At 35.3% G+C, this 13,930-nt stretch overlaps 1 protein-coding gene across 1 annotated transcript in view; it reads left to right on the forward strand.

Annotated features, from left to right (window-relative positions):
• Nucleotides 1–13,930, forward strand: part of LOC144432538 (mitogen-activated protein kinase kinase kinase 15-like) — a 31,881-nt gene that overhangs the window by 8,820 nt on the left and 9,131 nt on the right. Inside the window, exons 7-27 of the mRNA XM_078120767.1 lie at nucleotides 184–305; nucleotides 892–1,004; nucleotides 1,508–1,667; nucleotides 2,126–2,210; nucleotides 2,549–2,617; nucleotides 3,099–3,170; nucleotides 3,884–3,928; nucleotides 4,166–4,212; nucleotides 4,643–4,738; nucleotides 5,085–5,175; nucleotides 6,876–7,009; nucleotides 7,580–7,707; nucleotides 8,038–8,141; nucleotides 8,344–8,482; nucleotides 8,636–8,697; nucleotides 9,064–9,129; nucleotides 9,661–9,761; nucleotides 10,309–10,448; nucleotides 11,210–11,309; nucleotides 12,397–12,441; nucleotides 13,206–13,262. Coding sequence (XP_077976893.1) covers nucleotides 184–305; nucleotides 892–1,004; nucleotides 1,508–1,667; nucleotides 2,126–2,210; nucleotides 2,549–2,617; nucleotides 3,099–3,170; nucleotides 3,884–3,928; nucleotides 4,166–4,212; nucleotides 4,643–4,738; nucleotides 5,085–5,175; nucleotides 6,876–7,009; nucleotides 7,580–7,707; nucleotides 8,038–8,141; nucleotides 8,344–8,482; nucleotides 8,636–8,697; nucleotides 9,064–9,129; nucleotides 9,661–9,761; nucleotides 10,309–10,448; nucleotides 11,210–11,309; nucleotides 12,397–12,441; nucleotides 13,206–13,262 — 1,976 coding nt within the window. The remainder of the gene's footprint in view (nucleotides 1–183; nucleotides 306–891; nucleotides 1,005–1,507; nucleotides 1,668–2,125; nucleotides 2,211–2,548; nucleotides 2,618–3,098; nucleotides 3,171–3,883; nucleotides 3,929–4,165; nucleotides 4,213–4,642; nucleotides 4,739–5,084; nucleotides 5,176–6,875; nucleotides 7,010–7,579; nucleotides 7,708–8,037; nucleotides 8,142–8,343; nucleotides 8,483–8,635; nucleotides 8,698–9,063; nucleotides 9,130–9,660; nucleotides 9,762–10,308; nucleotides 10,449–11,209; nucleotides 11,310–12,396; nucleotides 12,442–13,205; nucleotides 13,263–13,930) is intronic.

Consider the following 13,930-nt stretch of genomic DNA (forward strand, 5'->3'; position numbering starts at 1 on the left):
TCAGATATCTGCTGTTGTTCAGATTCCTCACTTAATTTAAACTAACGACGATAGCTTCTCAGATATCCGCTGCTGTTCAGATTCCTCACTTAAACTGACGATCTCAGATATCTGCTGTTGTTCAGATTCCTCACTTAAACTAACGATGATAACTTCTCAGATATCTGCTGTTGTTCTGTCTAGGCCCTAGAGATGAAAGAAAACCAAGTACCTGATGTTTTCTGTCTGTGTGGAAGAATTTACAAAGATCAATTCACTGAGTCTAATTATGAAGACATGGAAGCTAGGGACCAAGCTATCTACTGGTGAGTAAAATGGAAAAATTGACATAGAACATGTAGTTTTAACAGCCACATTAGCTGTAAGTGAAACATTTTTATTCTTATTTTGAACACAGCAGAACCAGTGACATAGACACGCGTTGTTGTGACATAGCCCATAATGTGGTCATGACAGAATGACCAGAGTATATATTCCATATCTTTTGTTCTAAACCATTGCTTGTGCATGGTATAACTGATGTTATACTTCTTGGTGTACATAACTATTGATTTGTCTACTTATAAATTTGTGTATGTAGCTGTATATGAAATATGATATGAAATAGTACTGAGTCTGCACCCATAATTTGACAACTGTGTCATAGTCATAAAACATAACGTACATCATATATGTATACAGCCATTGTTGGCAATTTCATTGGCTGTTCAATGAGATTCCATCTCAAATTAATACAAAATAGGTTTCCTACCACACTCTTTGTTAATTTTTACTGACAGAACAGGATGTGGCTGTTAACAACATAGACTATAATGATCAAACAGTGACATGTCATACACTCACTGTATAAATAAAGACGTAACTAAATTTGTGTGATTTTACCTCATGTAGGTACCGTAAAGGCTTTGAAGTGCAACCCAATGAATATGCTGGAATTAACCTGGCTACGTTACTAGTACTATCAGGCAAAGAATTCTCCAAAAGTCCAGAATTACAGAGAATAGGTAAAGGACGATTGCACAATGTCGTGCAAATATCATTTGTACAGTACAAAGTCCGGACTTTATTTCAAAAGTTCTAACCTTCACGATATAACTTCTTAGTTCTTATTACAAACAAGGATAGAGTTAATAAATGAGGTTTAAAAAACCCATACCAGGTGTGTAAATGAAGCTCCAAGTGACAACGTTCCAGTGAATGTCGTGTGTTAAAAAGAAAAGCCAAATTCATATTTTTTAAAAGAAAAGAAAAGAGGCGAGTCAGACAAACATAAAACAACGTTTTCCTCGAGTTTTAAAGCATCATTATGAATCAAGGACAGTTCCAGTAACAACTTAATTACCCTTTTCACACCTTGGAGACTAAGTTTCCAATAATTCTATATGATAACACCCTAAATAGAGTTTCACCTTTTAAATGGTTAATATTAATTATAGAACCGTAAGGAGAGAGACTGAAGATTACGTTTTAAGCTAACAGTTTGAATACATAATTCTTTTGTCTACAGGTGTAATGTTGAATAATCTGATAGGTAGGAAGGGTAGTTTGCAATCCTTACAAGACTATTGGGATGTGGCTACGTTCTTTGAAATCAGTGTACTAGCACAGGACTATATCAAGGCATCACAAGCTGCAGAATGTATGTTTAAACTTCAACCTCCAGAATGGTAAGTACTTACTTTCTCCCAGGTTGTTAATGGCCTAGTGGTTACCTCACACTCTTCTTATACCCCTGCAGTCCGGGTTCAAACCTGTCCAGCACCCTGTGGCTGGGTTTTATTAAAATTTAACCAGGTCTGTCTGTAAGAAGGGTGATGCTCAGTTTGACCCTGCTGAAACAACCCATAACACCAAAGTAAAGCATTTTCTGTATATGCACCACAATCGTTTATCGCATCTATATCAAGTGTAAAAGTATACTGTTTCATTTGCCAATTGACCACATTAGAAAGGCCACATGCTAGGCTTGTAAATAAACCAATTGAAACAGTATACTTTTATACTTGATATGAATGCTATAAATGAGTGTAGCACATATAAAGTGCTTTATTTCAGTGTTACCTGTTGTAATGTGCGAATAATTTAGTACAGCAACGTTTATTTGTTTGTGCTTATTTTTCCACAGGTACCTGAAATCAACGTTAGGAAATATTCAAATGATAGTTAGTGTACAGAGATTTTCAGATGAACCTGTAACCCCTGAACAACAGGTAAGGAAACCCAGTACACTTTTCAGTAAAGGGGAATACTACTACATGAAATAATGGCATTTTTTGTAAACTCTGAGTTCTGGAGAGTCATTTCATGATTTTACATCTTATAAGTTTTGCACATTTTAAAACAACATCAAGTTGAACTGTGCCTCATTTTGGGATTTTTGCTTTGGACCCCATTGCCTCATGGGAGTCTGCAGAAATTCATATGCAATAGGTGAACAATGAATATTCATGATAATGCCACTTAAGGCAATATGTGCTTTTATGTAACCTATACTCCTAGAACAAAGTGTTGCAGAACTGAAATATTTTTACTCTTGTTATCTTTTCAGCTCTTCAATTTTTGGCTGGATTTTTTTGTTGAAGCCACCAAACCTGAAATAACAGATGTTAGGTTTCCTGTAAGTTGATTTCATACCATATGATATATCTATGGTTTCAGTAACTTACATTCTCTTGGTGTGTTTTGATAGATAGACAAACAGATATGTTTGTTCTTCTCAAATCATTTGAGCACCGTCTTGACAAAATGCCAAGTTTACTAGTATGTGATCAACGAGACAGTAGTATGCTAATTATATGTATATGTTATACATATTACAGGTCCTAGTGTTAGGGATAACTGAAGGGTTTATGCTAAGTTAAGTGACCAATAGCAGTATGCTAATTCTATGTATATATTATACATGTTACAGGTCCTAGGGCTAGAGTCAACCAAGGAATTATTCCAAGTTATGGGACCAATAGCAGTATGTTAATTCTATGTATATATTATACATGTTACAGGTCCTAGTGCTAGAGTCAACCAAGGAATTTTTGCCAAGTTATGTGACCAATAGCAGTATGCTAATTCTATATATATATATATTATACATGTTACAGGTCCTAGTGTTAGAGCCAACCAAGGAATTTATGCCAAGTTATATAACTATCAATAAAGATGCTGAAGAAAAGGTAAAAATATTGTGACAAGTATATAGTACTGTGTTTTGTTTTGTTTGATTAAAATTATGTAAATAAGACAATAATATGACTGAACCTTTTTTTCACTTTAATAGTATAATGACCAAATATTCTGTCAGAGAACACCAGAGAGGGGGGGCAGTTGAGGAACCAAGATGTGTAGAAAAAATATACGGGCCATGGACAAGACTTGTTCCATAGAACTATTTCCATGGCCCACATCAGATAACAATTGTGTACTGCTTTTGTATTCATTTTGTATATTTATATCACATGTTTCTTTGAAAGTGTAGCTTATTTTTGTTATCTGGTGAAATATATTTCATTCATTCATTCATTCATTCATTCATTCATTCATTCATTCATTCATTCATTCATTCATTCATTCATTCATTCATTCATTCATTCATTCATTCATTCATTCATTCATATTACATGTGACCAAATTATATCCATGAATAACTGCAATTTTTATGTTTAATTCCTTATTTTCAAAGTTTCTAATGACTGTACAGTAAATTAAAAGAGGTTGAATTCCACCATTGATGGTTTTCAATTCCACTTTAATAGAGAACTTTGATGAGATGATCCTGTACTCATATATTAGGAAAGCAAATTAACAGTGTATTATTATCATCATATCACACATGTTGTACTTAATAATTAATATTTGTATATTTATGATAACTTTGTGTAAATTTCAGAGTATTCGTCTCTGGCATGTAGCATATGAAGACAGTGAGGCAATGGTAAGAGTGATATTGTATCACTTTAAATTACTTACAGTTATCATCACCATTTGTGCATTAATGTCAAAATGCTGAAATCTTTCCTGTTATAAATGATTGTCTCTCCAAATATTAATTGATTGTACATTTATTAAAAGTCAACCCAACATGATGAAAGTTTGATGTATTTATGTAAACACAAAAATCAGATTCTACATGTTAGAAATTAACGAAGTTTTCATATCATATATTTCATAGAGGATTCATGAATGGTTGTTTGCTGCTTCTTCTATCAAGGGAGTCAGGTAGGTCTAAACATTGCCCTCACTCACTGCAAGAAATATATTTTATGAATAGCGCCCTCTGTCAGTTTATACAGAAATTTTCATGAATAGCGCCCCCAGTGACCAATAAACATCTATGATATGAACAGCGCCCTCTTGTCACTCAAGATTACGAACCCCCAAAAAGAAGTACTTGTTTTTGAATTATGCCCCCTTTTACAACTAGCCTGTATTTAATATTCTTTACCTTGTATTATGAAATGTTAGTTTCACATTTATATCTTGTTTTAAAAAATGCTTCAATACATAAACATGGAAAAGAAAATGTGGCAATTTATTCTGAATCAAAAAGTATTTGCATAATTACGCCGTCTTTTTCACAATGACAATATCTAGTCTAGTAGGCATTAACTATTATTAATTTTAATAATTGTCATTCTTTGTCTTACAGTTTATACAAGAGAGATGAGAGATGTTTGTTTCTGTATGTCCAACAAAATGCTGATGACTTCCAGATTTTCTTTTCATCAGAAAAACAGCGGAAGTGGTAAGTATTTTTTGATTCGTAATTAATGAATGGAACATTAATTTTTATAGTTTGTGAAGAATTGGTGTTATATGGCAAATAGTTTGTTTTTCAACATAGATAGCGCCGATCGATCCACTATCTAATTTCTAACCATAATGTCTATACTACCAGTATATCTGAGTCAAGCTTATCGACTCCTTTATGATTTTTACATGATTTGATGTTATTGTCATGTATTTGGTATGTATCTTTACCTATATATTCCATCGAGCAATGTCTAGCATAAATGTTTTTATGTGTATAGGTGTACCAACATTTCCCTTCTATCAAAAACCTACTATAAATGCAATGTTTTGGTTGGTAGGTTTTATGAACTGGTGGTCAGCATTACTGAAGATCAAGACATGTTTGCTATGGCTGATCCAGAATCTGATCTGTCAATGGGACCAATACAGGTATTGAATTCAGATTTAGATTCATGCTGGTATTCAAATGAAATGTCAAATCCAGAATCAGGGCCCAATACAGGTATTGAATTCAGATTTAGATTCATGCTGGTATTCAAATGAAATGTCAAATCCAGAGTTAGGTTTAGCAATGGTATACAGGTATTGAATTCAGATTCAGATTCATGTTGGTATTCAAATGAAATGTCAAATCCAGAATCAGGGCCCAATACAGGTATTGAATTCAGATATAGTGCCATATTGGTATTCAAATGAATGTCAAATAGAATCAGCAACAATACAGGTATTGAAAAGACATCCATAGACATTCTATAGACGTTCATATACTTTCAGATTTAGAGTCATGTCAGTATTCAAATGAAATATCAAATTCAGAATCAGCTACAATACAGGTGTTGAATTCAGATTTAGATTCATATTGGTATTCAAATGAAATGTTAAATTCAGAATAGATCTATAAATGGGTACAATGTAGGTATTGAATTTAAATTCAGATTCACGTCAGTATTCAAATGAAATGTCAAACCCAGAATCAGGAACAATACAGGTGTTGAATTCAGATTCAGATTCATGTGATGTTAGTATTCAAAGTGACTTGAGGAATTAAGTAAAAGACACTTCCCAGCCCACCGAGTGTAAATATCGCCTTCAATAAAAATCGATACAAAACAACTGTACATTATGTGAAAACGAGAGTTTAAGATAACTCCTATGCAAATTTTCTCTCCACCACAAAAATGTGGCCTCAATGAATTTCGCTGTCTTTCTAACATGGTTTGTCACTCAAGTACTTTAACTTTTCGTTGACTGACAGAGTGATGTATTCCGTGTTACTTGCTACACCAATGTAAGTATTATGCAAATCATCATAGAGACTACATGTACATTGTCACATAGAGTGAATCTCATTATTAAAGGTTAAAGGTCAATGAGGTGGCTTCTCATCTGCTGAGGAATAGAAAGGTACATACCAGGACGGCACATGGTATCTACTAGTTGACGCATTTACAGTGGTATTTTTTAAGGGCGGTAAGAATCTACTGGGGTTCCCCACCAAAATTATGATAAATTCTATCTGAAACACTACCAGTTTCACCATTTTTTCTCCCTTTCTGTTACCGGGGTTCCCCAACCTTCGCAAAAATACTGCATTAGCTCAGCTGGCTAGAGCACTCTGGCAAGTATTCAGGAGACGTGGGTTCAACTCCTACACATGTCACTTTTCTTTCCTCGATTTCATTTCATTTTTATAATATTTTGAGTGAGTTTCATTCATTGTGTGTAAGCATTAAAAAAGTAAATTGTAAACAAAAGCCTTGAAGTTTGTATCATGCAATCATGTTCCTCAATGCTTTGTAAATACCGATTGCTACGCTGACAACCCTTAGGTAAAGACCCTGTCAATCTATTGTATCCTTAGGTTGAAACTCTAAAGGTTAATGAGTTGGCCTCTCACCTGCCTAGTCAAAGAAAGATACACACCATGACGATACACGGAATCTACCAGTTGAGGAGTTAGCTCAGCTGATCAGAGCATTCTGACATGGTTTCAGAAGACATCAGTTTGACTCCTACGCATACATGCATGTCACTTTTCTTTCTTCCATTACATTTTATATATACACATGTATATATTATGCATTTTTTTGTCTTATTTTAATTTTTTTTTCTATTTGCTGTATTCCCAGTATGACTATGAGATAGGTGACAATGGACAGAGGGCAGTCTTAGGTAGGGGTACATATGGTACGGTGTATGCAGCTAGAGATTTAACCACACAAGTCGGTATAGCAGTCAAGGAGGTACCAGAGATGGATAAAAGGTATTATACCATGCATGAACCAATTTCAACAAAAAAATACGGAATATATACCCTGGTTGTTCCTTGTCACGATAACATGTGTCTACGTCACTGGTTCTGCTGTGTTCGATACATAAGTCAAAACGTTCCAAATTGCCATCACTTTCTCCTATTTTTCTTTGATATTACTGGTGCTGGTATAATTATGTTATTCTCCAATATTTTTCTTCATTCAGCCAGAAAATACTCTTGAAAGTGTAAAAATAGGACGTTAAAAGGAAAATGCTAATGACATAAGAGGCATTTGTCAGTTTATTTCGGTAAATCAGCAGGAAAGATATAGAATGAAGTGATATGTAAAGAAATGCATTGGGTTGAGGGAAGGAGTCATTGTGGAAGATGAGGTCTTTTCGGGGGGTGGGGGTCACTGTGGAAGATGTTGTTTTCATATGGTTGGGGGTTGGTTTGGGGGTTGCAACGTTTGACCATCTAAACAATCCTCTGTAAAATACTTTTTGAAATTTTCTGTTATTCTGAAAATTATTGAAAAGATTTGTAGTAGTGCATGCCTATTTCTTTCCTCCATTTCAGTGAAGTGCAGCCATTGCATGAAGAGATCCGACTACACATGAGATTAAACCACAAGAATATAGTCAAGTACCTAGGCTCTACCAGTGAGAAAGGTTATTTTAAAATCTTTATGGAACAGGTACCAGGAGGTGGGTATTAGTTGCATCTTTCTTCTAAACTTTGTATTGCCATCAGTGTATAGAAGAAAATTCCTACTTGCAGAGACAATTATTTTTGGAAAATGAATCCCAAATTTAGATGTCTAGTTTAGCATTTGCAAGGGTATACTATGATTGGCTGGTGTCACATTGTTGTTAAAGATATATCAAACAAGTTGTAGAGATATAGTTGTGATACCTGCATTTTGATTTAGGCTCGGTTTTCTGTGTTGGACACTGTATTCATGAAGACACTTCTGTTTTCTGTGTTGGACACTGTCTGTATTCATAAGGACTTTTCTGTTTTCTTGTCTACAACAGGAAGTTTGTCAGCATTACTGAGGTCAAAGTGGGGTCCTTTGAAAGACCATGAACAAACCATAGCGTTTTATACCAAGCAGATAGTAGAGGGTCTTAAATATCTGGTAAGTTGATACATGTTTTATATCAATGTCAAGTTTTATAGATGTTTAGCAGTGAAATTTATTATCCAGTGCATTATTTGCATTGAAAATAATATGTCATTTGTAAAACTAGTACTCTTCATGTGTAAAGTTTTCTACAACTTCTAGTCATATTCACTAATCTATGCCATCATTGATTTGATTTGATATGATTTGATTTCAGCATGATCAAAAGATAGTGCACCGTGATATCAAGGGAGATAATGTCCTGGTTAATACTTACAATGGACAAATCAAGATTTCAGATTTTGGCACCTCTAAACGGTTAGCAGGAATCAATCCAGCAGCTGACTCATTCAAAGGTACATAAAACCTTATCTGGTATCATATTTTAAAATGTTAATTTATGCCTCCAAATGAGTGTAATTTGATATTATTCGAATATTCCCTTGTTAGACTTGTAGTGACAAAACCGTTGACAACTTTCAAACTAGTCTGTATCCTTGTTTTGTCAGGAACGTTGCAATATATGGCTCCAGAGGTGATCGACAAAGGTATCCGTGGTTACGGAGCACCGGTAAGTCTACCATTTAATTGTATGTGAATGTTCAATGGGTGACTTGATTTATAACAGCTGAGCTTCTTCAAAAATATTTGAGTCCTTGTTTGGGTTAAGGTCCACTCACAATATGTGAGTGAGCTGAGAAAATGTGTGAGTGAATTGAGAAAATATGAGTGAATTGAGAAAATATGAGTGAATTAAGAAAAGATGTGATGATGTCACTATTGGCTTTATTGTCTAAGCTAGAACAAACGGTAATATTGGCAAGATCAAAGTAAAAATCACCCAGGATTTTAACTCAGTTGAGTATGGTATAGGAAGAATGATACAAGATTATATATAGGTGGGAGATTATTAAAATGTTTCATGTTTATCTTACAGGCTGATATCTGGTCTCTAGGTTGTACAGTGGTAGAAATGGCAACAGGGAAACCACCCTTTATTGAGGTAAGACTGAGTCATTACAAAAAGTGTATGTCAAATCTACAAAAAGAGCAGTGATTGTTGACCAGGAAAGGTATAGGGATGTGTCCTACTTTGATGTCAGATGTTATTTCTGGAGGTTGCAGTAGTATTTTATATATTATGTGAAAAGTGGGATACCTGCAAATTATTACAATTTAAATCATGCCAAACTAATTTCATATGACAGCACAGACAGACAGACAGACAGACATACACAGACAGACAGACAGACAGACAAAGACAGAGATAGACATAGACAGACACAGACAGACAGACAGACAAAGACAGACACAGACAGACAGCCAGACAGACAGACAGACAGACAGACAGACCTAATACTGCATAACCTATCCATAAGTTTTCTCTGACTCCAGAGAGTTTCATTATTCTGTATGATGCTAAGAAAGGACAGTGAAAGAAGGCAGACTCTATTCCAAGTACTGTCTGATGACCAGGAGGCTGTAAGTACTGTAACCGTAGTAACTGTGAAACAGAAACTGTTATTCTTTTCAGCTTGGTTCACCCCAGGCAGCTATGTTTAAAGTAGGCTACTATAAAATGCATCCAGAAATTCCAGAAAACATGTCAGAAACTGCCAAAGATTTTATTCTAAGGTAAGAAATGCACCATGGTAGGTCTTAAACAGGTCCCATTCCTCTTCATGCTATAACTCTGGAATGGGAAGCAGCAACTTTTCAACACAATATACAGTAACCATATTCGTCGCGTTGGTGCGTAAGGTCGTATCTGTCTATACAATTGCATAGCAGATATGACCTTACTGCACTGACGCGGCGAATTATGTTCCTTTTTGACTCGTTTGTATTTGGGTAGGTTGCTTACATTTCTGTGGTGAAATCTCATAGTGATGGACATGACAGACTCATATTCAGAAAAGGGAATGACAATAGTGCCATCTATGGTGCAAATATTGTTTCTTTTGTTTATATGTGCAGTAGATTGTAGCATTACAAGTCTCAAATTCAAATGACCAGAACTTTTTCATTTGGTGTATCACTGTTCAGAACTTTTATGTTGAACAACTAATGACATTGATGTAGGATTGAACTCTGGACTTTGTTATGAAAGCATTCATATTTAACTTAAATGTATTGTTGTTTATGTAAAATCACAGTTTTTTAATATATTGTTGTCTTTTAGATGTTTTGAACCAGACCCAGAGAAGCGTATCACAGCCATGGAGTTATTACAACACACCTTTCTTGCCAAACCTAAGACAAAGAAAGCTAAAGTGATTGAACAGAATACTAATCATCCACACTTTGGTAGAAGTGTATCTGGTATGTTAATATTGATGACAGTGCTTTAGATGATATATAGTGTAGGGGATATGGTATACTGTAAGGGGGATAGTGGTTTTATGGCAGATGCCAGGGATAAGCATTTGGAAGCATGTAGAAAAGATTTTGTGTGGAGATAAGTTAAATGAACATACTAGTAACTTGAAAATGGGAATTTGTGTATTTCAAATGAGACCAAAGTAGATGTATTGTAACATGTACATGTATGCATGCAAGATGCACACACACACACACACACACACACACACACACACACACACACACACACACACACACACACACACACACACACACACACACACACACACACACACACTCACTCACACACACATATATACACATACATACATACATACATACATACATACATACATACATACATACATACATACATACATACACACACAAACAGACACACACAAACAGACACACACACACAGAAAGAGAGAGAGAGAGAGAGAGAGAGAGAGAGAGAGAGAGAGAGAGAGAGAGAGAGAGAGAGAGAGAGAGAGAGAGAGAGAGAGAGAGAGAGAGAGAGAGAGAGAGAGAGAGAGAGAGAGAGAGAGAGAGAGAGAGAGAGAGACACACACACACACACATTAGCATATAAATTGACAGTTAGACTGTCTTGATATAAGAGTTATAGAACATGAAATTGTCAAAGTGTGATGACATTTGTTGATATTGTAGTGGGAATGGTCTTGTAAAATCATGTAAACAAAACATTCAATTTTACTCAGTTCCAGTGACAAAGATAGTAACCAGTCAACCAGTGAAAGGACCACAGAGAAGTCCCACATCACCAGGCTCACTTACATCAACAGCTGACGATGATCTCAAGTAGGTCAGAGTTCATTACCAGGTCCAAAAATTTGAGATATTTCAGTCATGATTCAAACAGCTCATTACTCAATTTGATTAAAATCTGATGTATTAAAAGTCAGCTAGTAATTTGATTTGATGTTTATTTCTACCCTAATTTTCTGTTCTTTGTGTTACCGGTTAAAGTTTGTGGCGGTGATCAAGATGAAAGACACAAACATGTTATACAAAAATACACATGAATACTGTGCTCAACAAAACTCAAATAAAAAAAAAGTTTCCCAAAAAATTCAACTAGCTTTTACCTAAGTTATTAAACAGAGTATCATCAGGTCAATATGTAATAATATACACTTATTGCCTGGCTATGAGGGCACTAGTACATGGCTATTGCGTTGAGGGCTGTTATGTAGCAACTATTTTCCAGGCCTGAAACTGAGCTGAGGGAAATAGTTGCTAAATAACAGCACAGGGGTAATATGATGTCTACTTGTCTGCAAATAAGGCCAGGCAGTAAGTGTTTTTCCAAACATCAATTCTTTCCAGAGTGTAAGAAAATCACCAGTAGTACTAGGACTGGTCTTGTGCTACTCTAATAGTGCCCTAGCTAAAATAGAAAATGAATATTTCCCTCTCTGTGCAACTTTAGGTCATTATGGGTCACTAGGCCATACCACATGACATGGTCTAAGCCAATCACTGAAGGTTGTATGAAAACGATGACTATTACAGCAAAACTGAAAGTAATGAGAGCAAATTGAACTACTAGCTATCCTCTACATCAGATTTTCGTCAGATTGTTGCTTTTCAAAAATACATGTACGGTACATATGAGGATTTTTGAAAGCAGTGTAGGGTTGTATGAGTTGAAAAAGACTTTTGCGCAGAGATATTTAACTTGAGAACATATTAGAAAAAAGTACACACATTTTGTGAAAGTAAATAATATTGTCACCGTGGTTAAATGATTGTGAGTGGGCAAGTATTAGATTTCAAAATTCCTCTGAACATCGCCCTCTAGTGTCAGTAATATGATAATACCATTACACTTGTTTTTATAGGCATTTAGTGCTAACATTGTGTTGCTTCTCATTTTGTCCACCAGGGATTGGGAAGACATGGTCACTAATATGGATGCAATCTTAGAAATGTAATGCTCAGTAGTTTTACTATCATTGCATATAATATGTCTCCTGCTTTAATACAAATGAACAATTGCACATTGCACACCTGCTTAATAGCAATACTAATATTGCCAGTCTGCTTTTCCACAACTAATTTTTATCATCATGACAGCTGTCATGAAAATATTTAGTAACCTATGTGTTTGCCTCTGTGTGTGTGTGTGTGTGTGTGTGTGTGTGTGTGTGTGTGTGTGTGTTTGTGTGTATTTGTGAGTTTGTCTGTCTTTGTGTGTGTGAGTGTCTGTGTGTGTGTGTGTGTGTGTGTGTGAGTGTCTGTGTGTGTGCATGTGCATGTGTCTGTACATGTTTTGTGTGTGTGTATATGTTTGTATCTATATGGATTTTTTAGTACACGTTTGTGTGTGTGCTCTTGTGTTTATTGTGTACATATGTATTTGTGTATTTACTTTTGTTTGTGTTTGTGTTTGTGTTTGTGTTTGTGTTTGTGTTTGTGTTTGTGTTTGCGTTTGTGTTTGCGTTTGTCAGATTCAGTGTTTTCCTTTTGATTTTTCTTCTAGTTATTTGGTGTAAGTTTTGTTATTCATGTTTGTTTGTTTGTTTTAACCTTTTTTTCCTGCAAAGCAGAGAAACTGTCAGAGTCAAGTTGTATTTGATATCAGTTTTGTCTGAGTTGAGTAACAGACTGATTGTACACAATTTGACATAGTGTAACAGGTTTTATAAAATAAACATTGTAAAAGTCTTCTTTTTCAACTTTCTCTGATATCAGGGTTTCACCAGACACAGAACCTGCTGATTTATTGCAAGTGGATCGGCAAATTTCGAGGTCAGTTTCTCAGTTTTTAGTGAGCTTGTTTCTTGGTCAGTACTCAAGCACCATACAGGTGGCTTAGTACATGTAGTTGTCTATGAATGTATCAGTACACATGTGCATTATTCAAACTTGGCATAAAGGTGATATTCTGGATTCAAACTTGGCGTAAAGATAAAATTCCTGATTCAAATTTGGTGTAAACATGACGTTCTTGATTCAAACTTGGCATATAGATGAATTCTTGATTGAAACTTAGCTTAAATATTCTAGATTCAAACTTGGCATAAAGGTGTAAAGATAACATTCTTGATTCAAATTTGGCACAAATATGACATGCCAGTGTTTTTTTGTTCATATTAGTTTGGTATTGTTTGTTTACACATCATCACAATCTTGTCCTTGATATCAAATTTATAAATTTTAACAAAGAGAAAGGAGCTCTCAGTATCATGGAACTATATCATGTTTTGTAAATCTTGCATTAATAGTGTATCAAATTTGTGATCAGTTGGTTAACCACATAACCCCCTCCCATCCCCTCCCCCTCCCACACACACCCTCTGTTAATTATCATACCAGTCAGTCTTTGGCTTAGACCCCCTCCCCCCACCACACACACACACACACACACACACACACACACACACACACACACACACACACACACACACACACACACA

This window comes from Glandiceps talaboti, chromosome 3, assembly GCF_964340395.1.
Source record: "Glandiceps talaboti chromosome 3, keGlaTala1.1, whole genome shotgun sequence".
Taxonomy (NCBI): Eukaryota; Metazoa; Hemichordata; class Enteropneusta; family Spengelidae; genus Glandiceps; species Glandiceps talaboti.